At 38.7% G+C, this 25,947-nt stretch overlaps 3 protein-coding genes across 13 annotated transcripts in view; 2 read left to right on the top strand and 1 right to left on the bottom strand.

Moving 5' to 3' along the window:
• Positions 1 to 1,348: 1,348 nt before the first annotated feature.
• On the top strand, positions 1,349 to 17,072 carry LOC129721107 (uncharacterized). Of its 2 annotated transcripts, none has more exons than XM_055673266.1 (10): positions 1,349 to 1,396; positions 1,616 to 1,943; positions 1,995 to 2,618; positions 2,789 to 4,551; positions 4,611 to 5,582; positions 12,830 to 12,999; positions 13,121 to 13,202; positions 13,271 to 13,516; positions 13,579 to 14,067; positions 14,124 to 17,072. In XM_055673266.1, the coding sequence occupies exons 2-10, from the start codon at positions 1,685 to 1,687 to the stop codon at positions 15,570 to 15,572; spliced, it is 6,054 nt and encodes a 2,017-aa protein (XP_055529241.1). In that variant the 5' UTR covers positions 1,349 to 1,396; positions 1,616 to 1,684; the 3' UTR covers positions 15,573 to 17,072. The 2 variants fall into 2 exon arrangements, with proteins under 2 accessions (XP_055529241.1, XP_055529252.1); XM_055673277.1 differs by lacking the exon at positions 1,349 to 1,396 and adding an exon at positions 1,423 to 1,551.
• LOC129721113 (39S ribosomal protein L55, mitochondrial) lies at positions 14,925 to 17,675 on the bottom strand. 2 transcript variants are annotated; one of them, XR_008727345.1, is made up of 4 exons: positions 17,377 to 17,675; positions 17,151 to 17,321; positions 15,416 to 15,819; positions 14,925 to 15,362 (listed from the first exon to the last, which is right to left on the bottom strand). XR_008727345.1 is itself a non-coding variant. In XM_055673294.1 (3 exons), the coding sequence occupies exons 1-2, from the start codon at positions 17,572 to 17,574 to the stop codon at positions 17,178 to 17,180; spliced, it is 342 nt and encodes a 113-aa protein (XP_055529269.1). In that variant the 5' UTR covers positions 17,575 to 17,675; the 3' UTR covers positions 15,414 to 15,819; positions 17,151 to 17,177. The 2 variants fall into 2 exon arrangements, 1 of the variants encoding a protein (XP_055529269.1); XM_055673294.1 differs by lacking the exon at positions 14,925 to 15,362 and having other exon boundaries at positions 15,414 to 15,819.
• Positions 17,676 to 24,257: 6,582 nt separating this feature from the next.
• LOC129726511 (cystinosin homolog) overlaps positions 24,258 to 25,947 on the top strand; it is a 38,230-nt gene continuing 36,540 nt past the window's right edge. For 2 of the 9 annotated variants that reach the window (XM_055683321.1, XM_055683400.1), the window contains exons 1-2: positions 24,258 to 24,564; positions 25,393 to 25,756. The gene's annotated coding sequence lies outside the window, so the exon portion shown is untranslated. Of the gene's footprint in view, positions 24,582 to 25,392; positions 25,757 to 25,947 lie in introns of all 9 variants that reach the window. The other 7 variants (XM_055683391.1, XM_055683382.1, XM_055683363.1 and 4 more) reach the window with 7 other exon arrangements.

Below are 25,947 nucleotides of genomic sequence, written 5' to 3'. Positions count from 1 at the left end.
TCGAAAAAAGAAAAGTAAAAATGTTTGTGACGCAAGTCGATGTTGCTGCTGGTAGAGATGGCAACTTACTGGCACGTTTCTATCTCTCACACTGAGAAGTCATTCCAACTTTCACTGAGGGTGTTGAAACAATAGCCAGCTATAAATAATAGTCTCTACTGAGTAAATGTACGAAGTGCGAGAATTGGATAAGCGATACAAAACTCGATTCTAGAACTACGTCTTTAACGTTCTGCGGTGGTGTAACGGGAACACATCTGACCGGAGATTGGAAGTTGTGGGTTCGAGTCCCACCTGCTGAACTATATTTTTCGTAGTTTCTACAATCATATTTTCAGTTAGTTTAATTTTCTATCTTCATTACTACATTTACTCCTTAAATTAAAATTATATATATATATATATATATATATATATATATATATATATATATATATATATATATATATATATATATATATATATATATATATATATATATCGTCAAAGATCATATAATTCTATAAAAAAAATGTGAGAAAAAATGCCAAAAAAATTATGTAAATACCAGAGGGGATTCACTGCTGTCAAATTTCATATATGTGTGCGTTATCGCAGATCAACTCTGGTCCATGACGTTTGTTGGTCCATGATGTATGTAACTATGAACAATAATGGGGGGAAAATCACTAAACAACACATTCATGAAAGTTTTTCGCGGTTTTACGAGTTTTGATTCAAAAACGTTCCGATTCTATAATATTTCACATCGATCAATTTCATTACCCAAAAGAACGAAAACCAAAACAAACGCCATGTTGCCGAATATGTTGGTTACAAGATGTTTGACAGATAGATCCCCCCTGGTAAATACCAAGTCGCATTTATCGACACTTTTTTTGCTTGGCCAGCCTTTGTATGAAGTCGCCCCACTGTGAAAAGGTCCAAAGATGCCATATAACTGCTCAAATCCCAATAATTTCTGTTTGAAAACTGGAAAACATATGTCCGCAGTTCAAAGAAGTGTGCTCGCTCTGACAACAATATCAACAAATTTTGAAAAAGTCTGCGCAAATATAGAGGTGCAAACAAAAATCTACAGAAGTTATGACAACAGCTACAAATTTCTGCAAAGCAATAAAAATCTGCGCACCAACTCCAAAAATCTGAACATCTGGTTCTCAATTTTGCGTATCTGTTGATAACAAACACCGTCTGTAGCCGAAAGCTGGATACGACTCTGCTGTGGCATATCAACATTTTAGGTGATTTTACTAAGCTTTTTGGTGGTTTGCAGAAAGAGTGTGCAAGAGTAGAACCAAAACAAATTTTGACAGATGGTTTTATCGCTTATGGTGCTTACGGTCCTTAAACTGCATGTATGAAACTGTCAACTTTTTGCTTAAATCAGAAATAGGTAAATAGATTCATTTGTTTGGAAAATAGTATTTTTTGATTGCATTTTGCAAATATTTTTTTGAAAATTAGATCGCTAGACATTGGCCGTCTCTTATTACATAACATGTATATGCATTTAAATTTGCTGCTGTGGAAATTATGTTTCTCTTTCTCGTAGTTCACTCAGTGTATAGAAAGTATTTTCCAGTTTTATTGATAAAAATGTTCTCTTTTTCAGAGAGGTGGTTAAGCATTACTTCGATTAAAACGAAACAATAGTGAAACTCATTTGACGATAGCTAATACAATGTCATCTCTCAAAGACTGGGATATCCTCAAACTGAACACATTAATAACAAATGTAGATACCAAATTATCTGCCAGCACAAAAGCAGACCAAGATTTTCAAATTCTATGCTTAGTTAGGCGGAACGACCAAATCTTGTTCCGATATATTGACAGTCTAGGTAAATTGCATCTTATGCTAATATGTTGGTTCGCAGAAAATTGTAAAACAATACAAGATGTATGCTTCGATACTACTGGCAACTGGCTGTTGGTTTTTTGTGAGTATTTTCTATTACATTCCTTTATTCAACTTAATCGTCTGTTTTTAGGCTACGACAATACGCTACATATAGTTCCTGCTCTATCCATTTGTGATAAATCAAAACACGAAGATGGAACATTCAACCAGCATGAAATTACATCGTTTATTGTACCTTTCATTGGACCACACGAGTGTCCCAATCCTCAAACATGCCCTAATAACTCGCACAATATTTCCGCAGTGGCTTCTCAAAGATCCTCAATTGTTTCTGAGGGCAGCAGTAAATCCAGCATGAGCCTGGACATGGGAAACAGTTCCGTGGTAACTCAACAAGAAATGAAGCGATCGGAATCCATCTATACAACACATAAAATAGATGAAATCTATTCGTTACATAGTATCTACAGTCAACTATGCAGTAATGATCAATCAGAGATTCCGACGGATTCGGTAACACCGATTGCCATGAAAACTATTGAAAATTTTTTTGCCGAAGGGGTAACTAAAGAGAACATTGAAGTAAAGCAGCCTAGTTCGCAAGAAAGTGGTGACAGTAGAACAATCAGTTCCAGTATTGGATCGACTCCCTCAGTTTCCTGTCCATATCCTACTTGCTGTAGCTGGTGGAAAACTTTGAATGATGAGCCACGAGCAATTTTAGGTTACTCTGACGGGTCAATTTGTGTTGTAGGTAGGTGGTAAAACAAAATAACATTTTAATGCATAACTGGATTATTTATTTGCTGTTGAAAACGAATAACAAATGTTGCACAAATCGAGAAAGTGAAGACTTTTTAATCAACAGCATTTAATTTAGTAGAAAAACTATATAGACTAATTACAATTTCTGCATATTTTCAGCTTTGACACCGAACTGTCCGTTTCTAGGCAATACCAATTGCGAACGTGGTTCTATCGTAAAATTGATTATCTGTCAAGACAATACAATGGAAACAATTAGCTTGATGATAAACACATCAACCAGAGAACAATGGAAGTTGTTGCTTGAACAAAAATCTATAAAGTACACTTTTCCTGGGGATATCTCACCAACATCCAGTCAAGACTTGAAAACGGAATTGATTAAATCACTAGGAGACTTGGAAAAACCAGGCTCTGGAGCCATAGAAGATTGGCAGATAGTACTCTCGTTACCCACACAAAATGATACGCAAGATCAAGGAGAAAAAAGTTCTAGTCCAAGTGGATCCGAGCCACAATCAAGCGATGATTTTGAAAAAATTGAAGGAGAAGGATCAATTGACGATGGAAAAATCGAAACAAAAACGCAACAGGGAGCTCTTCCCAAATTGTTTCCAGCTGCGAAAGCTAGACTTTTGTCGTTAAGGGACTTGGGAGCTAAAAAGATTGGCACATTGAAGCTGAAACTTTCGGAGAGCCGTATTAAAGCCAAAGAAAAAGAAAGAATCAAAGAACAAGCAGCGAATCTAGCTGTGATGGAACTTCCCGGAATGTATCCGGAAATTTTAACAACCCCTGCTGGTCCCTACTTCGTAGTACAATACCTTGATGGGAAATACCTACTCAGTGCACTACATTCGTATTCCGATACGCTGTCGGTTCACAGTATGGATATTAGCTTGATTCCGCTGCACATCTATAAGGTTCCCAAGCGGGTTAAAACAACTGTCCTGACTAAGAACGTTATTTTTATAATGCATGAATTAGTTCAAGCCTCAGAAAGATCAACGGATAGTACAAATTCATCTCCATATGCAGGTGATCAAGCTACAGTAGATGATATTTCAGCACAGTCAAGACGTGATACTGAGAGTAGCATTGAGAATCTTGGAAGCAGCTATAGTCAAACCCAAGCCGAAGACGAAGATGAGACAAGCGATTCTACCAATACGGATACAGTCAAAGCTGTTTCGGTGCTTAGTTGCCAAATGGCAGCAATGAAAATGGGCGATGATTGCGATTTTAATGAACATGCAATGCTAGCGATGTTTCCTTTCCCCGATGAAACAATATTAGACATTCATCAGGTTAGCACACTAGGAACCAATGAATTGAACGAAGTAGAAGAATCGAAAGCATTTGCACAAGATGATTCAATTGATACGCGATCTATATTTCAAAAGTCAAGTGTTTCTAACTATCTTAAAATGCAGAGAAGCCTAAGAATGGACAAAAAATTGGAAACTACAGAGAGTCAAGTTATGGTTGGTGAATTTCCTGATGTCGATTTTGATATGGCGGTTATTGTAACAGACAAGAATTTGTACTCGATTGAACTCAGTGATACGGCTAGAAATATTTTTCTGAAGTTAGCTCACAAGTCAATTTGGGCTGCTTGTGAAGATTTTTGTCTTACCTTTGGACTGTCGCTCCCAACCTGTATAGAGTACGCAGGAGATGTTCTGCTAAAACGAAGAAAAATCACGGAGGCCTTGATGACCTACAACATAGCTCGGTTATCTCCAATGAAAACAGCACTTAAATTAGCGATGGCTAATGAGAACGGGGCGCTGATGAAGTTATGTTCAATGGCGTTGCGTAATTCACACATTATCAACAGCCAGTTTGTTATGCATGATGTTATGAGAATTCTTGTCGATGAAGCACATCTTGGTAATGTAGTCTATGATTCGTTGATGAATGTAAGCATTGCAATCGAAACCGTGCTACAAGATAATGTTAAAATTTTTATTTCTTTCAGTTAAATGCCAAAATTTCGCTTAAACCAATTAACGTAGGTGCACAATGCAGTGATTACTCTTACGATAATGACGATGTTCCATGGGACGTTCAGATTTCTACTACGGCTCAGTTTCATCTATCCAACTTGATGCTTCTGACGTTATGCGAACGATGCGTGCAGGACAAAAATTATATTCCACTATGGAATTTTCTAGTGACTAATAGTAAATATCACACTAGTCTGGCATGTATAGTGCTTGCTCATGGCAAATTATACTCCTCGGCTGTACTATTAGCTATGATACGAGGAACCTGCTTGGACGTATTCAGCTGTCTAATAGGCATCTGGGACCAGCTGTGCGATAATGTGCAAGAACTTAATGCATATGCTTACAATCTCGCAAACGAGCTGTTTATGGAGGGCCTGATATATCTACAAGATTATGCACTCGAGTATTTTGACCTAATCCGCAAGAGTATTGACAAATTTGATATCAACGTTTTGGAACGATTGATTCGCCAACTCAATCCCTTTCATCCAGTCTTTCGACCGCTAATGCATAAACTGTCGAATCACGATAGTTCTAGCAAAGAGTTGGACAAACATTTACTCATGTTTTGTAAATCGTTGATAGAGTCTTTTCTAGCAGTATCCATTCGTGCCCAAATGCTTAAGATGCACAGCGGGAGTTTCCTTAGTGCACTCAAACTGATACGGGTTCATTATGGCGAGAAATTGGTTGAAATGCGTTTGCAGCAGTATTCTCCTATCTCGGCCGGATTCTCACATGCCGGTTGCGTGATCAACAGAGTGACATATCTGTGGGGCTCGAATGGAGTCAACTGTGCGCTTAGCAGAACGTCACTTCTAGGCGATCCGTTGTCCGTCAATGGATGTCCGCCCAATGTGTCTTTTATTAAACAGCTGGATTTGGATGTTTTAGCCGTGCAGTGCGGGAGACTTCACACGTTGCTGCTGACTAGTAATGGGGTAAGTGAAACAAATTCTTTATTTTATATACTAAGCCAATCCGTCTCCCCAGCTGGTCTCGAGGTACGATGCTGGCCTAACAAGCCAGTCATCGTAGGTTCGAGTCTTGACTCGGGAGAGACTGTTAGTGTCAGTAGAATCGTAGCGCTAGCCCCGCAATTGTCCTGTACACTTAACGGTTGGCTGCGAAGTCTGTGTATAGTAAACAGAAGGTCAAGTTCCGAATCGGAATGTAGCACCAAGGCTTTGCTTTGCTTTTTACATTCCGTAAAATTGAAGAGAAACCGACCAAATGTTAGGGTAGATGGATTACAATAACCAATATGTCGTTGGATAGGTAAAACATTAGACAACACTGGGATACGTAGTTAGTTATTACTTCTGTGGGGGACGAGGAAATAATCAATAATTAAAGACGCGGAATTATGAGGAATAAATGAATTTTATTTCGCGGAAGAAATGGTGCGTGCTTTCTATTCAACAGTTATGAACGTACTCTCTCTTAGATTCAAATCTCCTCTTCATCACTCACTCTGCTCTTTTGTTTAGTAGTAGTATTGTTTCACGAACATCCTTAAATAGGGTAACACTCAGAGTGTGCACCCATACTTCAGTCAGCAGTGGAAAAAATCAATGCAAAATGTTTTCGAAAAAGTAAATTATTTACGTGCAAGTACGCGTTATACAGACGTCATGAGTAGCCTATAAGCGTCTACTGTGATCTCCTATATCAATGTTGAAAATAAAATGACAGAACCTCCCTTCCCATCAAGTCGACTAATATTTGCTTCCAGTTCCATGTGCCTAGATCAATTTCATATATCGAAGAGGAAGTATTTTTTGCAAACAAAAATATAGGCCAGTCGAGTCTCGACTTCTGTAATAGGGCTCTTAAGCGGCTGTTGTGATTGCACGCCAATTTTTATACATAGCATAACACTAAAACATCGCTCAAAGCTTTCAGATATCAAAACCTCTGCATCTAGGCCATTCTGCAGTCTTCTGAAAGCTTTGAAAATCATGAAAAATACTACAAGGTATACAGCCCTAGGGGTTGTATGAAATGGTGACGTAGGACTAAATATATTACTTACTTTACTTTACTGGTCCTTTACTTTGTGGTCCCGTGGTTCTGTGGTTAGCGATGTCGGTCGGCTAGCTCTCCCACACGGTTGTGATATCGGGTTCGATTCCCGATCGAGTCAAGGATCTTTCCGAGCTGGAAATTTTCTCGACTCGTTGTACTTATCCTACACATGCAAAATGTGCCAAAAACAATATCGATAACGAATTCTCTCAACTAATCTAGTTGATCGAGACCGCTATTAGCCCCAAGGCTAAGCGTGTTTACTTTACTTTACTTTACTTTAAACCGACAGACCGATTATCGATCCAGTGCCGAATCCAGAATACGTCGCCATGTCCCTCGGTCTTGGCTGCTATCCTCCAATCGCCCCTAACACCTATTTCGCGTGCATTCTCGTCGACAGCACACATCCAACGAGTGCGGGGTCTACCTCGAAGTCGTCGACCTCTATCGGGATTCCTGCTAAATATAGCCTTCGCTTGACGCTCATCCGGCATTCTCGCTACATGCCCAGCCCACTGAAGCCTGCCGTGTTTTATCCGCTTGACTATATTTCGCCGATTTGTATGCCTGGTACACTTCATGGTTCATGCGTCTGCGCCAAACACCATTTTCTAGTTTGCCGCCAAGGATTGAACGCAAAATCCTACGCTCAAAAACACCAAGAGCTCGCCGATCAGCCTCTTTCAGCGTCCATGCTTCATGGCCGTAGAGAGCCACCGGAAGAATCAGTGTTTTATAGAGTGCAAGTTTAGTTCGGATTTGCAGACTGCGGGACCTTAGCTGGTTACGTAATCCGTATAAGGCCCGATTTGCGGCTGCTATCCGCCTCTTTATCTCACGGCTAACCTCGTTGTCACATGTCACTAATGTTCCCAGGTAAATAAATTCGTTGACTACTTCAAATGTTTCCCCATCTAGCACCATCGCAGCACCATCCTCCGACGGACTACCACGCACTCTGCCAGCCACCATGTATTTCGTTTTGGCAGAGTTTATGACAAGCCCTAATCTCGCAGCTTCTCTCCTGAGAGGTCCGAAGGCCTCTTCCACAGCTCTACGGTTGATACCAATGATGTCGATATCGTCCGCAAAACCGAGAAGCATGTGCGACTTCGTAATGATGATGCCGCTTCTCTGCACACCAGCCCTCCGTATAGCACCTTCCAATGCGATGTTGAACAATAAGTTCGACAGCCCGTCACCCTGCTTCAAACCATCTAACGTCACGAACGAGTCCGATATCTCACCGGCTATCCTGACGCTTGATGTAGAACCTTCCAGGGTGGCACGTATCAGCCTAATCAGCTTTGTTGGGAAGCCATGTTCTATTATAATCTGCCATAACTCATTCCTCTTGACTGAATCGTACGCTGCCCTGAAGTCTATGAACAGATGGTGCGTCTGCAAGTTGTATTCTCGAAATTTATCGAGGATTTGTCGCAAGGTAAACATTTGGTCCGTCGTGGAGCGTCCCCCTCGAAAACCGCATTGGTACTCGCCAACAAAGGTCTCCTGCAACGGCCTCAGTCTGTGGAACAGGATGCGGGAGAGAATTTTGTACACGGTATTGAGAAGTGTTATGCCCCGATAATTGCTACAGTCCAGGCGATGGCCTTTTTTGTAGATCGGGTATATGAGACCCTCTAACCAGTCCGAGGGCAATTCTTCATCAGACCACACTCTCAGCATGATCCGATGGATGGCACGATACAGCTGTTCGCTCCCGACTTTGAAGAGTTCGGCGGGAATGCCGTCCTTCCCAGCTGCCTTGCAGTTTCTCAGCTCTTTCACTGCTTTCTTCACCTCGTCCATGGATGGTGGATCCACAGCTTGACCATCATTCTCAATAGTCATCCTGCTCCTTTCGACTCCACTGTTTCCCTCACCGTTCAACAGCACACTGAAGTGTTCCTTCCAACGCCTGGCCACCTCTGTTTTATCGGTTATCAGGTTCCCCTCCCTATCGTTGCACATGACAGGGGCTGACACGTTTCGATTCCTGATTCCGTTGACCTTCTTGTAGAAGCTCCTCGCATCGTGCCTGGAGAAGCAACCTTCCGCCTCCGCAAGAATACGCTCCCAATGCTGTCGTTTCTTCCGGCGGTGGAGTCTCTTTTCAGCGGCTCTTGCATCTCGATATCTACCCATACTCTGACGAGTCACAGCCGTGGCCAACATGTGACCCCTGGCGCGGTTCTTCTCTTCCGTCACTCGCTGGCACTCAGCGTCAAACCACTCATTGGGCGCAGCTGCCGCAGTTGTACCCAACACTTCTCGCGCTGTAGTGCTGATCGAACTGTGGATGTGCCTTTACTGTTCATTCAGGTTCCCTTCAGCTCTTTCCCCAATCCGTTCATCAACTTTCTGCGAGTACTCTGCAGTCACTCCTTCAGTTGATAGCCGCTGGATGTTCAACTGCATCCTCCTCGCTGCCTTGGATTTCAGCACGTTGGACAGCCTGGCGCGGATTTTGGCTACTACGAGATAGTGATCCGAGTCAACGTTCGGTCCTCTGAACGACCGCACGTCTGCAACGTTTGAAAAGTGCCGTCCATCAATCAGAACGTGGTCAATTTGAGAGCAAAGCTCTCCATTCGGGTGCATCCAGGTGTGCTTACGTATGTTCCAGCGTGCAAAATAAGTGCTACAGATAGCCATCCCCCTAGCTGCAGCGAAATTAACAAGCCTCAGGCCATTATCGTTCGTAGTAGAGTGAAAGCTTTCCCTACCAGTTACGGGGCGGAAGAAGTCTTCCTGCCCGACCTGTGCATTTGCATCTCCGATGACAATCTTTATATCGTGTCCTGGGCACTCATTGTATGTCTTTTCCAGGAGCTCATAGAACTCCTCCTTTTCGTCATCGGGTTTCTCGTTGGTCGGTGCGTACACATTTATTAGGCTGTAATTGAAGAATTTGCCCTTAATTCTCAACACGCATATACGGTCACTGATCGGCCTCCATCTAATGACACGCTTTATCTGTTTTCCAATTATCACGAAACCGACTCCTCTTTCTGCTTTCACGCCGCCGCTATAGTAGATGTGGTACTTAATTGAAGTGTCCGCAATAGGATCTACTGCTCGGAATTCGCGTTCTCCTGGTTTCGGCCACCGCACCTCTTGGATAGCTGCAACCTCCACATTCACCTTCCGCAGCTCTCTAGCCAGGATACTTGCGCGTGCCGGTTCGAGTAGAGTCCTTACATTCCAAGTACCGAGTTTCCAATAATCGTTGTCCTTTTTCGTTCGCCTAGGTCCATGCCGATTATTCCGTTCCGTATTTATATCTGGATTGTTCGTAGTATTTAATATTCAGTATGCTGCCTTACTAGGGCTGCGATACCTATTCTCGCGACGGGGCTGCCGTCTTTGATATAGCTGGCGAGACACCGCGTTTCATGATTCAGCCGCCCGCTCCAGATCAGACGCTGTTGTACGCCGCCCCTAACATGGGGAAACAGCCGCGTACGTTCCCCCTTCCCAGTCAGCATACGACCAAAGTTTCCACCGGGGTTGGTTACCCGATCTCCGCTAAGGTTACTCGTATCCCGGTCGGCACCACGTGGAGGTTGGGATAGGAGTTGCTGGACAGAGGTGAATGGCCACAATAGGATCTCAAGTGACACGTGTCCAACCATTCGCCAACCAACTAAATATATAATATATGCTAAACTAAATATTATTATATGCTGCGCTAAACTGTTCATAGGTAACACTACCGTTTATTTTTGATAGTCGTTATTTTAAAACTAACGATGCATGAATAAATGAAAATTTACACTAGTAGTAGTTGTGAAAATTCTCATAACTCTTATCTTCAAGCATCTATAGTTCTGAAAAGAACCGATTCCATTATATTCAGTTAGAAATTCGTACTACAGAACGCTGATAATCGCACCATGAATATTTTGTTGGCCGCGCATAAAATTTGCTCTCAGCTGTGCCCTCCAGCAGCTGTGCCAGCAAAATATCCTGCAGCGAACGATGGTAACTGTTGCTGACGTATGCATAATAAAGGTGTAACATGTTCCGCAGTGCCTGGAAGTTGACTCGTATGCAGCTCTCGTTTCTCAATGTCGCGTACCTTTAACAGCTGCACTGCTCTCGCTTATGTGTAACAAACTAAACTGAAGCTGAATTTTCTACACGCAGTCTTTTGTATCGAGTTCAGAGCAGATTTTTGCAATTAAGGCGTGGCTACGTAGCTTCGAGAAAGAGGAACAAACCAAAACACCTTCGATACTACTGAGTGCTTTTCATAAGCATCAAAAGAAAGTTTTTGCTTTCCCGATGCGAAAATCACTCTGGTTCTTAGATTAACTAATTTTCGTTTCTTATGTTTGACTGATAACGGTGTTCGAGTGGGCACAAACATACAATTAAACCGGAAAATCACTCAATTTAGCAGTGAAAATTCTTAAAATGAGGGTTCTGTCTTGTTGTGATAAACTATTCATAGGCAACACTACCGTTTATCTTTGGTGCGTCCTGGTCGTTATTGTAAAAATGATTATTTAGAAATAGATGAACATTTCACACTAGTAGTAGTTGTGAAAATTCTCATAACTCTTATCTTCATCATCTAATAGTTCTGAAAAGAACCGATTTCATAATCTTCAGCTCGAAATGTATGCTACAGAATGCTGATGATCACACCACCACCGGTAGCGTCGATTATTTTGTTGGCCGCGTATAAAATTTGCTCTCCGCTGTGCCCTCCAGCAGCTGTGCCAGCAAAATATTCTGCAGCGTACAATGGTAACTGTTGCTGCCATGTGCAGAATAAAGGTAACATGCTCCGCGGTGCCTGGAAGTTGACTCGTATGCAGCTCACGTTTCTCAATGTCGCGAAGCTTTAAAAGCTGCACCGCACTCGCTATTGTGGAACAAACTAAACTGAAGCTGAATTTTCCACACGCAGTCTTTTGTATCGAGTTCAGCGTAGATTTTTACCATTAAGGCGTGGCCACGTAGCTTATAGAAAGAAAGAGAAACAAACCAACACATCTTCAATACTACTGAGTGATTTTCATAAGCATCAAAAGAAAGTTTTTGCTTTCCCGATGCGAAAATCACTCTGGTTCTTAGATTAGCTAATTTTCGTTGCTAATATTTGACTGATAACGGTGTTCGAGTGAACACAAACAAACAATTAAACCGGAAAATCACTCAATTTAGCAGTAAAAATTCTTGAAATGAGGGTTATATCTTGTGACAAACTATTCATAGGTAACACTACCGTTTATCTTTGGTACGTCCTGGTCGTTATTGTAAAAATGATTATTTAGAAATAGATGAACATTTCACACTAGTAGTAGTTGTGAAAATTATCATAACTCTTATCTACATCATCTAATAGTTCTGAAAAGAACCGATTTCATAATCTTCAGCTCGAAATGTATGCCACAGAATGCTGATGATCACACCACCACCGGTAGCATCGATTATTTTGATGGCCGCGTATAAAATTTGCTCTCCGCTGTGCCCTCCAGCAGCTGTGCCAGCAAAATATTCTGCAGCGTACAATGGTTATTGTTGCTGCCGTGTGCAGAATAAAGGTAACATGCTCCGCGGTGCCTGGAAGTTGACTCGTATGCAGCTCTCGTTTCTCAATGTCGCGAAGCTTTAACAGCTGCACTGCTCTCGCTTATGTGTAACAAACTAAACTGAAGCTGAATTTTCCACACGCAATCTTTTGTATCGAGTTCAGCGTAGATTTTCACCATTAAGGCGTGGCCACGCAGCTTAGACAAAGACAAACAAACCAAAACACTTTGTTGAGTCAAAATATGTAGGCAATGGAATTTATTTCGTCCATGTTATTGTTATCTGTGCTTGGGAAGCAAGCCAATAACGAGGGAAATGTATGGGAAAGCTTGACCTTGGAACTTTTCACCTTTTTCCACCATTAAGCAGTAAAGCAACAATGTTGAACATAATATCAAAAAATTGTTACCCATTTTATCTATCCACCGACATATAAATGACTAAGATGCATTAAGTCGTTCGCTTGCTATAACCGTTTGAAATCTGACGCAACATTTCATTTTCATTTTCACAAAGTGTAATCTAGTATAGAAAACAAAGACGTAGTCCTACGTCAAAATGCTACGTAGTTTAAGTCTGCCCCCTCATTTCACATCCAACACATTGACAGGTCTACTCGATGGGAGCCAACAATTTGGGCCAGCTGGGCATCGGATGTCACGTGCTCAATGCGCTTCAACCGATGTTGGTGCAAAAGCTAGACGGCAAAAACATTACGCATTTTTGCGCTGGTCAATATCATAATGCTGTTGTGGCCGATGGACTTCTCTATACTTGGGGGTAAGTTTTTTGTTCCTCATCCAATCCTAATTCGAAATGCTTCCGGTAATCTTTTACAGTCTCTAAGTCTAGTATGAATTTTATTTCAACAATTATCTACACTATTCTTTCAAATTCTCAGATGGGGTATTTTTGGACAACTCGGACATGGTTCCGTTGCAGATTTTCCAGAGCCAAAGGTTGTGGATTTTTTCAGAAAAAAGGTCGGTGTGCTCTATGATGTAAATTATTAGGGTCAATCTGAAATCTCGATTACTGTGTAATTTTACAGAATATTCAACAAATTTCTCTTGGACATGCACATACTCTGGTTTTATGCAAGCGAAATAGCAATACTAAGAACGTGCTGTACGTATTCGGATCCAATCATTATGGTCAATTAGGCTTAGGCCAGGAGGACAAATTTAACACTGCTGTTGACACACGTAATGGAAAATCGTTCGTACTATCGTTAATCCCTCGACGTGTTGAATTTTCAGAAGAAATCGCCTTGATCAATACGAAGCTTTTTGCTAATGTAAGCATGTCGATATGTTTTAAGTAGGTATCTATATTCTAATTTCTGTAATTTTTGACTAGCTGGTACTAACTACCAATAATAAACTGTACACCTGGGGTGCATCCCCGCAAGCACTAAGATTGGCGACGCAAGCTCGTAAACGAGCAAAACCTTCGCACAAGAGTCGCTTTTCGGCTCATGCCAGCCAATCAGGAACACCAAGCGCACCCGAAACCAAAGTCAATCAAGAATCCTCCATTACATCGCCTACTAGTCAAATGGAACAAACAACTGAAAATCCATGTAATGATTCAACCTTGCCCTGTGATGACGAACAACAACCTAAATCCGATGCAACCGATGTTCCAACAAATATAGCTGAAAAAACTGATGAAAAACAATTCTCAATGCTGATACCAGAAATCAAAATTGAAGATACGAGTGGAGATCCTAAATCAAGTGTATCGAATGACGAGAAACAACCTTTACCCACTGCTGCTGAAGATTATGCCGAACATCTGTTTCCTAATTTAGTTGATACTACACTAGTATTGGATGACATTGTCAAGGTAAGCTACCAGAATGTTTCGGTATTTTGTTTTGCTGAGTGACCTTTCGCTTTCAGATTTCGAGCGGTTTGTATCATTTTGCTTTGATAACGGCCAAGTCCTATTTGTATACTTGGGGCAAAAACATCGAACGCCAACTGGGTCGTGAAGGTGGCCGTAACGAGGTACTTATTCCAACCAAATTGGATTCAGTGGCAAACGATGTTGAGTTTGTGGAATGTGGTGCTGACTTTACTCTCGTAATGACAAGTAGTGGCATTGTCAAATCGTGGGGAAATAACAATATGGGTCAATGTGCAAAGGAAATCAACCAGGAGCGAAGCGGTGGTGTTCCGGGAAAACTAGTAAGACTACCTATTTCCAACAGATTAGTTCGCATTCCGGATAGTTCACAGTTTATTGAGTTGCCCCACGAAATTAAACTACCTCTGGAAGATGACATGATCGTAACTGTAAACGGTAGTATCAGCATGCGAATGATAAAGGCAATGCCAAAGTTTAGGCGTAATTTTGTGATAAAAAGCACTCTGGAAAAGGTAATTAGTAATAATATTTCAACAATAAGTTCAAGCCTGAATGATATTAGCAACGTTACTGAAATGGAAGATTTTGTCGGTGAACTGAAGACAGCGTTTGATTGTCGAATTCAACATCAGAATGCAAGTGCTATGTCCTCACTTCAATCTGTATCATATGCTACATCACCGACTTCTCTAACTGTTGTTGATGAAGACGAGGATGATGACGCCATGGACGACAATGATCCAGAAGAGACGGGTTGCTCCATTACTTCATCTCATTTGTTCAACGATCGATATCTTATGACCAATGATTTCATACACTTTTGCATGTATATATTCCACGGGTTGTACAGTCAAGAAAACATACTTGAAATGACTAACCGCTGCAATGAGTACCACATACGCATGATGGTGTTAAATTATGACTTTGTGGAAGCTTTTCATTTAATTCTAGAACTCTTGTCAGGATCACTCTCATCGTCTGCGTCGCCAATGTCTGTAACCAAAACGACTATGAATGTAGTTAAAATATTCGAATATTTCACCAAGGACTCTAACATCGTCCCAATGGACACTGCCAATTTCAAGTATTTTATCTATGAACTATTCATGTTTTTCATCAAACACAATATTTCACTAGAAATGCTCGAAGATTATTTTTTGCGCAATGTAGATTACTATCTGGTGCAGCTTGCATTCGTACTGTACTTCAGTAATACCAACAACTTGATAGCTGGAGCCGTGCGAAGTGATGCTGATCGTGAAACGCTCGAACTGGAAAGAAAGTTACTAGATAAATTCAATAACAATGGCAATAATCTACTCACCGAAGCCACTTTCGGTAGCAGTAACGGACAGTTTTCGATGAATGCAAAAGTAGTACGCAAGCTGGAAAACACCGATCGTATAAGCAAAGCCCTTTCTACAAAATTTAGTGTGACCCTATGTCAGAAACTGATCGAACACTTTGAACGCTTTAAATGACTACAGTCATGTTTAGAACGATCGCGGTAAATACTATTGTTAGTTGGCTTTTTTGCGTCAAAGCCAAATATGATTGTAAAATTTTGTTTTATGTAACGTGTGAAAGTTTAGTTTTTACCCTTTTATTTATATATCAAAAATATTTATCGCAATTAAAGACTATTATGTGCGTTACTTGCACAGTAATCCCATGTTGTAGATATTTAGGCGATTATTTATTAGACTGCTTGGGTCATTTTTGTGGCACCTGGAAGGAAAAAAAAATCTTACGATAATTTTTCCTATTAAATCATACACATCATATATTGAATACGTTTTCGTACCTTCAGTAAAATTTCTTACATGCTATTTCAAGACTGAGAAAGTAGCACATCATCGGTTCTAAAACATGAATATTAATCGTACAATGTAGATTCTTATATCAAGAGTGTGTTAGCGAGAACAAGTATGCGAACAAATGATTTGGCAATTTTACTTCACTTGCAGTTATGTTCATCACTAACTGAAGCAAATTGAAACAAAGCAATAGGTTACTTGATATTTCGTGATGTAACATGTTTTTTCTATACACAGCATATTGAACAGTATCTCATTCTTACTCAAGTAGTACATATAAACTAGATAATTATTGCCGTGTTTCATTGACTTTTATATGTAGAGGATGAAAGCGAAACTGCAAATCTATGAATTTTACAAAGACTCGCAAACTAACTATCTTCCGATAATAATCGATTCACTAGTTATCGCATATCTATACCCTGTGTCGAAAAGTTTCGATACCTATCACCTTTATTCTACATTTGTATCAGAACAGGATTTGAACGAATTTAAAAATGATAAAAGTGATCTCGTTCATACTCATTATTTATCGGATTTATACAATCTTCCACCATCAAAAAATTTAAAGAAAATGTTCCACAACACGACAATAAATTTCTTCTGCAACCCGTTCTTTAATGTTGAATAGACCAAAATTAAACTCTCACTGTTCAAGAAATATCGAGCCGTATAATTACTACGATCAGCAGAGGATAGATAGATCGATCATTCATTCGAGACATAGTTTGTACTAATTCACGGAGAACGGGTTAATATCTGTTCGTCTTTTTCACTCGAGTAATAATTTTGTAAACGCTGAAACGTGTTACTTGAATAAGTGAGTAAGCTTCTCAGTTACCGTGATCAAGCGAATTGTCTTAAAGTAGTTTATTGACCAAGTCATTAGGATTAAAATTTACTCACATACGGATAAATACAATATGGAATAGCAGCTTACAGCTTTTGAACGACACATGCGTGGTTCAGTAAATCACAGAATACATATGATATCGAAAATAATCAATCTGAAAGGATATTATTGAAAAGTCCTTCGAATGTTAATGTTAGCTAAGTCAACAAAGCAAAAAATTTTTGAGCTATTTTTTCCCAACTATTGTTATTCATATTTTAGTTTTACCAGTCAAAGGATTGTTCAATAAACGTAAACATTATTTCAATAAAGGAATGTTTTTTTTTTGAGAAATAAATAACAAGTTTGAAATAAAACACATTCAAGCAAATATGAAGTGTATTACTTACTACAGAATAGTAACACAACTGTTGGTTTTATTTTTTGATGAGTTTTATATACTTTCTTGCATTGAAATTGTCCTCTACTTCATCTTCGACGCGTAGAACTTGTTTTGGTTTCCTCTTTTCCAACCGTGATTTTCTGTCGGTTTCCGACAAAAGACTTAAATCAAGTGGCAGCTATAAAAGGGATGGTTAAACAATAATTTAAAAACCTAATTCAAACAGAACAAACTTTGATAATCCTTCGCGGTTCGTGGTAAGTAATGTTGATTGTAGCACCATTTGGAAGTACCATCATCGTCGGGTAACGTCTTGCGTAAACGCTCCTGTGCACTTTTACAACGGCAGTCGTGTTAGAAGATAGAAACCTTTGACCAATGCGTGAGCTGCTTTGCATCATTTGCCACACAGTTAATGACTTCTGTATCATTTTTCAGCATAAATAAAATACGTTTCATATGCAATTTTTACTGTTCACATTACACAAGTCTGCTATAGAATCAGAATGTATAATCTATAGAAATGACAACTCGCGTTGTCGACATCCAGAGCAAATGCGCCATAGGTACTGTATTGCGCGCACTCCCCGTAAAATTTTGAAGCAATGTAAATATGAGAATAGACGTTTACCGTCGGACCCTACCCCCTATTTTTATATTTTTTCTTCGAAGTACACCCCTTTTGCATCACGCCATGTTTCAAGGGCCAACATCTCAACATATGTGTAAACGAGATAGCACATCACCGCTTTTTTTCATACATCTTCATCTTACTGCTGACAGCGGGCACAAAAAATAATTTGAGCCCAGGACATGAGTTCATTGTCATTCACTGTTACTCGGTGAAGGGATGCCAAAGGCTCGTCGAAGTACTTTGCATTCAAAGATTAATAGCGCCAAAATCAATTTTTTGTCATGAGTATTAAATTTACTATTATTTTTTAAAAAGTTGAAAATGCATGAATGTTGAATATTTTTTTCACCTTGCATGAATGTATGAGTTAGGAAATTTACGTTCTTGCAGCACTGCAAAATATTATTCACCCCAACTTTTCGGCAATATTTTCATTTTGACATGTTCTTGGCACTGAAATTGTTGACAAAACCAAGCATCGTTTTTTTTACTATGAAAAAACTTCTGCACGCAAATTCAAATAACACATTACCTGACAAAATTCTTTCGGAACTGCACCGAAAAAGTGTTTCCGCAACTCGTAGAATAACGAGACCAAAACTTAACTCTCGATGCGGAGGTATCCAGCATCCGTTCAGGAAGACTGATTCGTTGCTACTGCGACTGTATTTCCGCTTTTCAGAAAATGTTCCAGAAATACTGGCAAACTATCCTTGAGTTCTTTCAGCCAAAAAATTGGACGAATTTAATGAAAACCTTGAGACACTAAATCTACTCCTCTATCAGTAGAATTCCCAATATAATTTGCCTCGCCAACCAAAGCGTAACTTTGTCGTTTTCCATCAACTATCATTCTATTTATCACCTTCTGAACTTATAACACTAAATCCATCTTCGGCAATCAAATGTGCAAGTAGTTTGGCAAGATTCCTTACCTATGCTTGCTTCAATGCATGTATGCTCTTCGCCCGATCGTCGATCATATTCGCAAAACTTTTGCGAAAACGCACTATAACCCTTTTCGGACAAACAGTTAATTATGACCGTGACCATCACTCTCTGATTTTTGGTGACCAATCCGAGAATCCTATCTAACACTCACCCGTATCATTTTATCACCCGTACTCATTCGTTGTTCCCGGGCCAGATAATGCAACTGCTACTAAAAAGCTTTTTCGTTGCCCTTTTATGCAGATCCTTCTATACCAATTCCTCTGAATCATCAAAATCGAGGCGCATGTATTGTTAAGTTAAACGACAAGACGTCCCGCATTTTGCGAGACAGTCCCGCTGCTTAACAAAATGTCCTACTTAGAAAAACGTCCCGCGAAATGTCCCACATTTATCAAAAGTATCTCGCACGCCTTTGTAATGTTCCACGGTTTACAAATATGAACCAACGAATGTAACATTTTTTCACTGGGACATTGTGCCTTTCTGTTAAGTAACATTTTACTCACTAATGTACCTATTTATGTCTATAATAGCCAAATTGAACAAACGTAAGGGCGATAAAAAACCATTCAGTGAAAAAACGAACTTCTGAAATTATGTTCACCGTTAAATGCTTCTGGCTCAGTTTTCTCCGGTTGCATAAGGATTCACAGTTATTGCTTCGAACCTCTGGAACGAGCCTGACCCTGGAATTCAAGCCTTTTTAGCCACTATCGAGTAATTATGGATGACCGATACAATATCTAATTAGAGTACATGCAGAGGAAGTATATCGGTACTGAACACGAGCAAGTATGGAAAGCTCAAAATCATCACTAACATTCGTTTGCCAGTTATCTTGGCCGCTACGATATGCTAAGCTATTCTGCCGTAGCCGACAATAAATCGAAAGTTTGATATTATATAGAGAAAAACTATGTGGACTACTACTCGAAAAACCAGAGGAAAAGAAGAATTGAAGAATTGAAAATTGCTCCGAATCGCTGCAATGACAGTTGGTACATAGGCGAACTGTCATTGTAGCCATATCGAGCAGATTTCAAGCAATTTTAATTCGTGATTTAAAAATTGAAGGACGATAGAAAATTGTAGAAAATCACGTTTTGTTTAGAAAATGCAGCTCTTTCAGCTGACATAAAAAGCTGATATAGCCAAACAACCCAATTTAAAAAAAAGCGCTTGCGTCGGATTATTTGAGCCGTTGCGGAACAGAGTGGTCTAAAGACCATTTTTTTTAAATGAGTTTTGTACATAAATCGCATCTACTCAAGAAGCTGAAGTTAGGAGACTAGAAAAATTTCAAAAAATCGAACTTCAAAGCTGATTTATACCATGTTGAAATTTCGTCCGAAACAGAATGGCCATTCTGTTTCGGAACAGAGCGGTCTATGTACATAAATCGAGGGAATATCGTCATGTAATATGTGACATGTAACATATTACATGTGATATGTAACTTGTCATTTGTCCTGTAACTGTTACACATGATTTGTAACATGTTACACGTAATGTAACACGAAAAATGTAACATTTCAATTATCATGTAATATGTAACATGTTGTGTTACTTGTAATGTTACACGTCACATGTTACATGTGACATGCCATGTACATCTAGGGATACCATCTGGTCGAAGTTAAAAATCAGGACACCTTTTCTCGGCACAAATTTAATTTAGCCATTCTATTCTTCGATGTATAAGCAAATATAACACATAATATGTGATTCACCCATTAAAATACAATATAAAACTCTTTTATTTACTGTACATTAAGTAAATTTATTTTTTATTTAGTTTTTGTTTACGCGTTGATATGTACCTCGTGGAAAGACGCGGTAATTAAAAAATCCTTCGATTTAAAAATACGCGTGAGAAACCCGTTAATTCGAAAATCCATGTAGAAAAACTCATAGTAAAAAAACTGAGTGTATCTCTGACGAGACACTTTCATCAAACCACTTTAAATTGTTACGCAATAGTAGATATTTTAAAAGTTCAACAGACGTAAACTGTTTCAAGTTAAATTTCACAAATGCCAGATGCTTAATGGTAACGGTCAACGCGTGAAAGATTCTTCTTATTACTCTACTAAGATTCAACAAATGAAAAAAAATCGATCGCAATGAGCGTTGCGACCTAGAATCGAAAACATTTCTTGAGCAATGTTTAAAAATTCTGCTCATTGCCACACAACAAAATTAAATAATTTAAGGAAATCAGGACAAATGCTTAAATATAAAAAATAGTACGAGGGTGGTATCCAAGACACGACCGCATGTTTGACGTAGGACTACGATAGTTTTATATTTCATTTTGAGAATTAAGACTCTGTTCGGCACGGTTCAATTTTGGTACGGTTCGACTTTGGCACACATAAGCCAAAAACGAGCGGTTATGTTTAATCATAATTTATAGTTATCTTGTTTTGCTTTCAACCAATTCAAGCTCAACAACCACCAAAAGAGAGGCATTTTGTCCATTATGTTGCCGAAACAGAATACCGGAATCAGTAAGACGGTTCTGGAGATATGACCGGAACAAGTTCCGGTAATATAATATACATGATCAAAGCAGTACTTAGTACCGTGCTATACCTCTAATTACTCGGAAGGGTCATATCAAGTATCTAGGTCGTTAAAGGCTTCATGCTGACCTATCCCCTTTGCGTTCCGGATACTTCCAGATTTTTGAGCCTAAATCCATCAAGCGACACCTCTTACGATTTACAATTCAAAAACTAGTTCATTGGTGGCCACATATTGTTAAGATCATATGCCAACAGAAAGTCATAAAAAGAAAAGCGTTTATTTTTAACATGGTTCGACTTTGACAACTGAGAAAATGCTGATTATTTATTTGCAGACCTCTATTTGAGAAGAAAAAATATACTGTTTTTAACATTAATGAATACCTTTCATACTAATGCAGTCAATTTTCTTCAACACACGAAAAGGCAATTTTCTATATAGGTCTTAATTAAGAACGATTTAGTAGGAAGTAAATTTCCTTTCATCTTCAATTGCGCTTGTGAAATATAGCTCACTCACCGATTCCAAAGCAGCATCATTGTCAGTTTCTTACAAGTGTTTAGCAAAGATGTTACATAAAAAAAATCCTGTATTTACAAGTTTGTTGGAAAAGTAACGATAAAGAGTTGTAATTTTTAGTGGAAAATCTAGATTTACAAAAATTTTGAAATTGACATTGAAATTTATGAACATGTTAACATTCTTTTTTTTTTTAATTTTAGGCCAATTGAAACGTTTATTCATTAAGCAGAACCAGAAAAAAATAAATCAGTTTTAAGATACCAATAAGAAAAAAAAACAAACATCAAAATGCCATATTTGAAAGTCATCTGTTTCCTTCAAAAATAAACCTAGCTCGGTTTGATAAACATCATTAACCTCTCCAACTGATGGTTGCATAATGTTGTTCAATTACAAGTCTGGCAATGAAAGGTTGTGTTTATATTTTTAGTATCTAAATAGTTTCTTGCAGATGCTGATGTAATATTTTTGTTATTGAAAAATACGAATATGAACGTTTAAAACCTAACGTCAAGATGCATATAATTTGGTTTTTCTCTAGACCACAACCGGGTAATGCAAATAGGATTGTTCTATTTAATTAAATTTATTTATTTGAAAAAATATAACCATCAGTACAGCTTAAACGATCTATCTGGTTTATCTGTTTAAAAATCTTAACGAAGCATATTGGTTTTCTGTTGTCTTTTAAATAGCCTATTGGCAATTCGAATTTATCTGAGAAAAACCAGAGTGTAAAATTCAAAAAGACAGCAACTCAATGCAACTTCAAATTTTAGGAATTTGAAAGAAGTTTTTAAACATGGATATGAAAATCACTACGGTTGCAGTTCAAATGCCATCTATTCGATTTTTAACCGAACTTTTGTTGAAAAGATATTTTAATTATTATACTATTACAATCTTTCGCAATATTCTACTTGTCGATTAAGACATCGGTGTTTGATATCTGTTCAGGAGTAGTAATACAATAACCACTTTGAAACGATGAGAAAACATTTGCAAAACTGAACTAGAAAAAGTGAATTTCAACTGAACTTTTTACTAATCTACTATTCAATAATATGCCAATTATTGTGTCACAAGCTTTGGCAACCTTCGTCGTTCGATCAGAGCATTGGTGGTCAAAATCCGTTCAGTTGTAATCACATATTGGATGCAACATCCAACATCGTGATATACTCTTGCGTACAGAATTATTTTATCCCCGGCCGCACAGCGTAGTGTGCGAACACGCACCACTGTACGTCGACAGCAGCTACATTGTTTCCACTTGGCTTGACTGCACACAAATGGCAATCGAGTGCTACTGCACTGACGACGAGCGACCGTCTTCTCGTACATGGCTCGGTGCAGTACTGTTGCCTGTGCCAGCGTGTTTTCCTTCAAGACATCAGTTTTAATAACATTCTCACAGCAGATCGTTTAATTGTCTGATAAAGGAGGTTGTACAAACCCGCCGAAAAAGCTTCACTTCCAAGACATCAAAATAGTCTAGGTTCATAGAAGCAAATATTAGTTGACCTGTTGGGACGGGGAGATTCTGTCAATTTTTTTTTGCCACTGATGTAGAGGTTGTCATAGCAGGCAGTTGGTATCCACTCATGAAGTCTGTGCCAGGCGTGCTCGCATGTGATTGGTACATTGTTCGTGAAAATACGACCTTGAAACTTTTCATCAATTTTCACTGTTTAACAATCAAGTAACCATGATATATGAAGAATCACAAAATTGTCCATCATTTTATCATTCCAAGGGCATATTGATTACTATGATCCGTCATGTGGTTACATCAATATCACCATTTTAAATTTTTCATTCCAACGTTACACCTTGGTTTTAGTTTTCCGCAGAATGTATCTCGATATAGTGCGGTTAGACGTAGTCCTACGTCAAAAATAAATCAGGACGCCCGAATAGAACTTCAAAATCAGGACATGTCCTGCTTAATCAGGACGGATGGTATCCCTATGTACATCATATAACATGTGACACTAGTCATTTTATACGAGTTAACGTCATTTTTATTTATGTATATGTACATAGACCACTCTGTTCCGAAACGATACGAGGATTCCAGTAAAATATATATGAAGCCAGTGTGGTCTATGTACATTGGTGAGCAAAAATCACCGATTTCGCAAAGAAACTGTTAATTTTATGTATCCCAATGTTAAACCACTTCATAACCTTTATACTAGAACATTTTGTTTGAAAGAATCCGTTGAACAGAATTTTATTCAGAGATTTTTCGAAAATTGCTTCTCCTGAACAATTTGCCCGATGGCACATAGACCACTCTGTTCCGCAACGGCTCATTTAAAGGGTGCATTGAATGACGAACAGACTGTACTCGATTTTGTCGGTCGATATAGATAGAAGTCAAGCCACTGTAATTTTGTTTTACGTAATAAATCTATCGTCCCTTAAATACGACAGCTCTGTTTTTGTTTGATATATGTTTGTTTATTATCATGTAAAAAAAGGCGAATGAGCTGCTTTATGTTTATGGGTTTATCCCTGAGAGTTTATCTTTATCAGCTGTGCATTTGATTGGTTTCATGTCGTGTCAAGCAAGTTATTTGTTTAATGTATAATGTATAACTTTTATACAAAAGTGACTTTCATAGGAAACCAATAAGTCAGTGCAATGTGGATATAATGTGAAATATGAAATCAAGCTAAAAAATATTTTTGATGTGAAATGAATATGTGATAGTGCTGCAGTTGATAATGCAACGGATAAATTTTGCTAGGTTACACGTACAAAAAATCTATCGGAGTAATTCATATCTTGTTGTAATCAGTTGTTGAGCAGCGGCTGTTGATAACTTTAAATCCGCTATTTAAACTATAATGACTCAAAGAGCAATGTCAACTCAACCTTCCAACAAATCTGTTTTTACACTTACTAATATCATGTACCTTCTTCGTTTCCAAGTCTAACATAATTTCGTTCATTTATTTGTAATGCGGAATGGCAGCTATTTTAATATAAATTAGTTGGAAAGTAACTCGCAATTATTAACTGAGTAATAGTCATTTCGCTTATCTAACTAAACAGTAAATGTTACGAAATAATTATAACCGAATTACAGTAAAACGGTATAGCGGCATCTTGTTTTACTCGAAAATGCCGATTTTTTTTCGCATGAGTAAACATCAGAGCAGATAATCAATAATAAGAAAAAAAATTGAAGTTCTAGTGTCACCATGAATATTTCATTGCTATTTTATGAAAGTTATTTGAAAAATCTAAAAGCTTGAGCTAAGACAGTGCACTTGACGAAGACTTTTGTATGTTTATTCCAACAGCCAATTAATCATGTTATCTAGTCACGCTTTTCCCTAATTTTCTTATTCAAGTTATATCCTAGTTTGCCGTACTTTACGGCAATCTATGGTTGGAATCAATTTATTGTCGAGTGCGTGGTGCTTTGAGTATTTAACCTCTTAATTGATGTGCGGCTCGTACAAGAACTTGTTCAACTACCAACTATTGAATGCTATTATTAGAACCTTTTAACATGAGTTTGACCTCGCGAAAAAAAAACTCTTTCTTGTGCCGCAACATCCGCCGTCGTTCATTTCTCGAGATATTTTTTCCCAGTAAGACCAGCATCGCGTATACTGAACCCGGTGGCGTTGTATGACGGTTCGCATAATTTCAATTCTTCAAACTAATCAAGATGTTAAATGAACTGTAGTCGATATGCTAAGCTATTAGTCGCGACATCGTCGGTTCCGCGCCAATCCGACCCCAGTGCTGCCGGTTACCTCGTGTTGTACTGCGTTGAGTTCTTGTTGCGATGCGGATAGGATACCGGATGGTTTGATAAAAAACGAATAGAACGTCTAAATTAGTGCTTTTGAATTAGTGATTGTAGTTATGTGATGTTCTGGTGCAGAAATTTGGGAGTGGGTAATTGTAGCACTAATTATATTTACTATTGCTACGTTGAAGCTACATAAAGGTGAGTTTTTTTATAATTTCTTATTGATTAATTGAATAATTTAGCCCCACATGAACGAAATTATAATGTTAATAAATTCAATTCCGACTTTAACTTCATTGGTTCTTGTACGATTTCCTTAAAATTGATTTAAAAAAGATTGAAACTGTCTAGGTATGACAAAGAACATTATTGGCTACATTGAACACAAA

This window comes from Wyeomyia smithii, chromosome 1 (genome assembly GCF_029784165.1).
Source record: "Wyeomyia smithii strain HCP4-BCI-WySm-NY-G18 chromosome 1, ASM2978416v1, whole genome shotgun sequence".
Taxonomy (NCBI): Eukaryota; Metazoa; Arthropoda; class Insecta; order Diptera; family Culicidae; genus Wyeomyia; species Wyeomyia smithii.
This window is presented reverse-complemented; position numbering and strand designations above follow the sequence as displayed.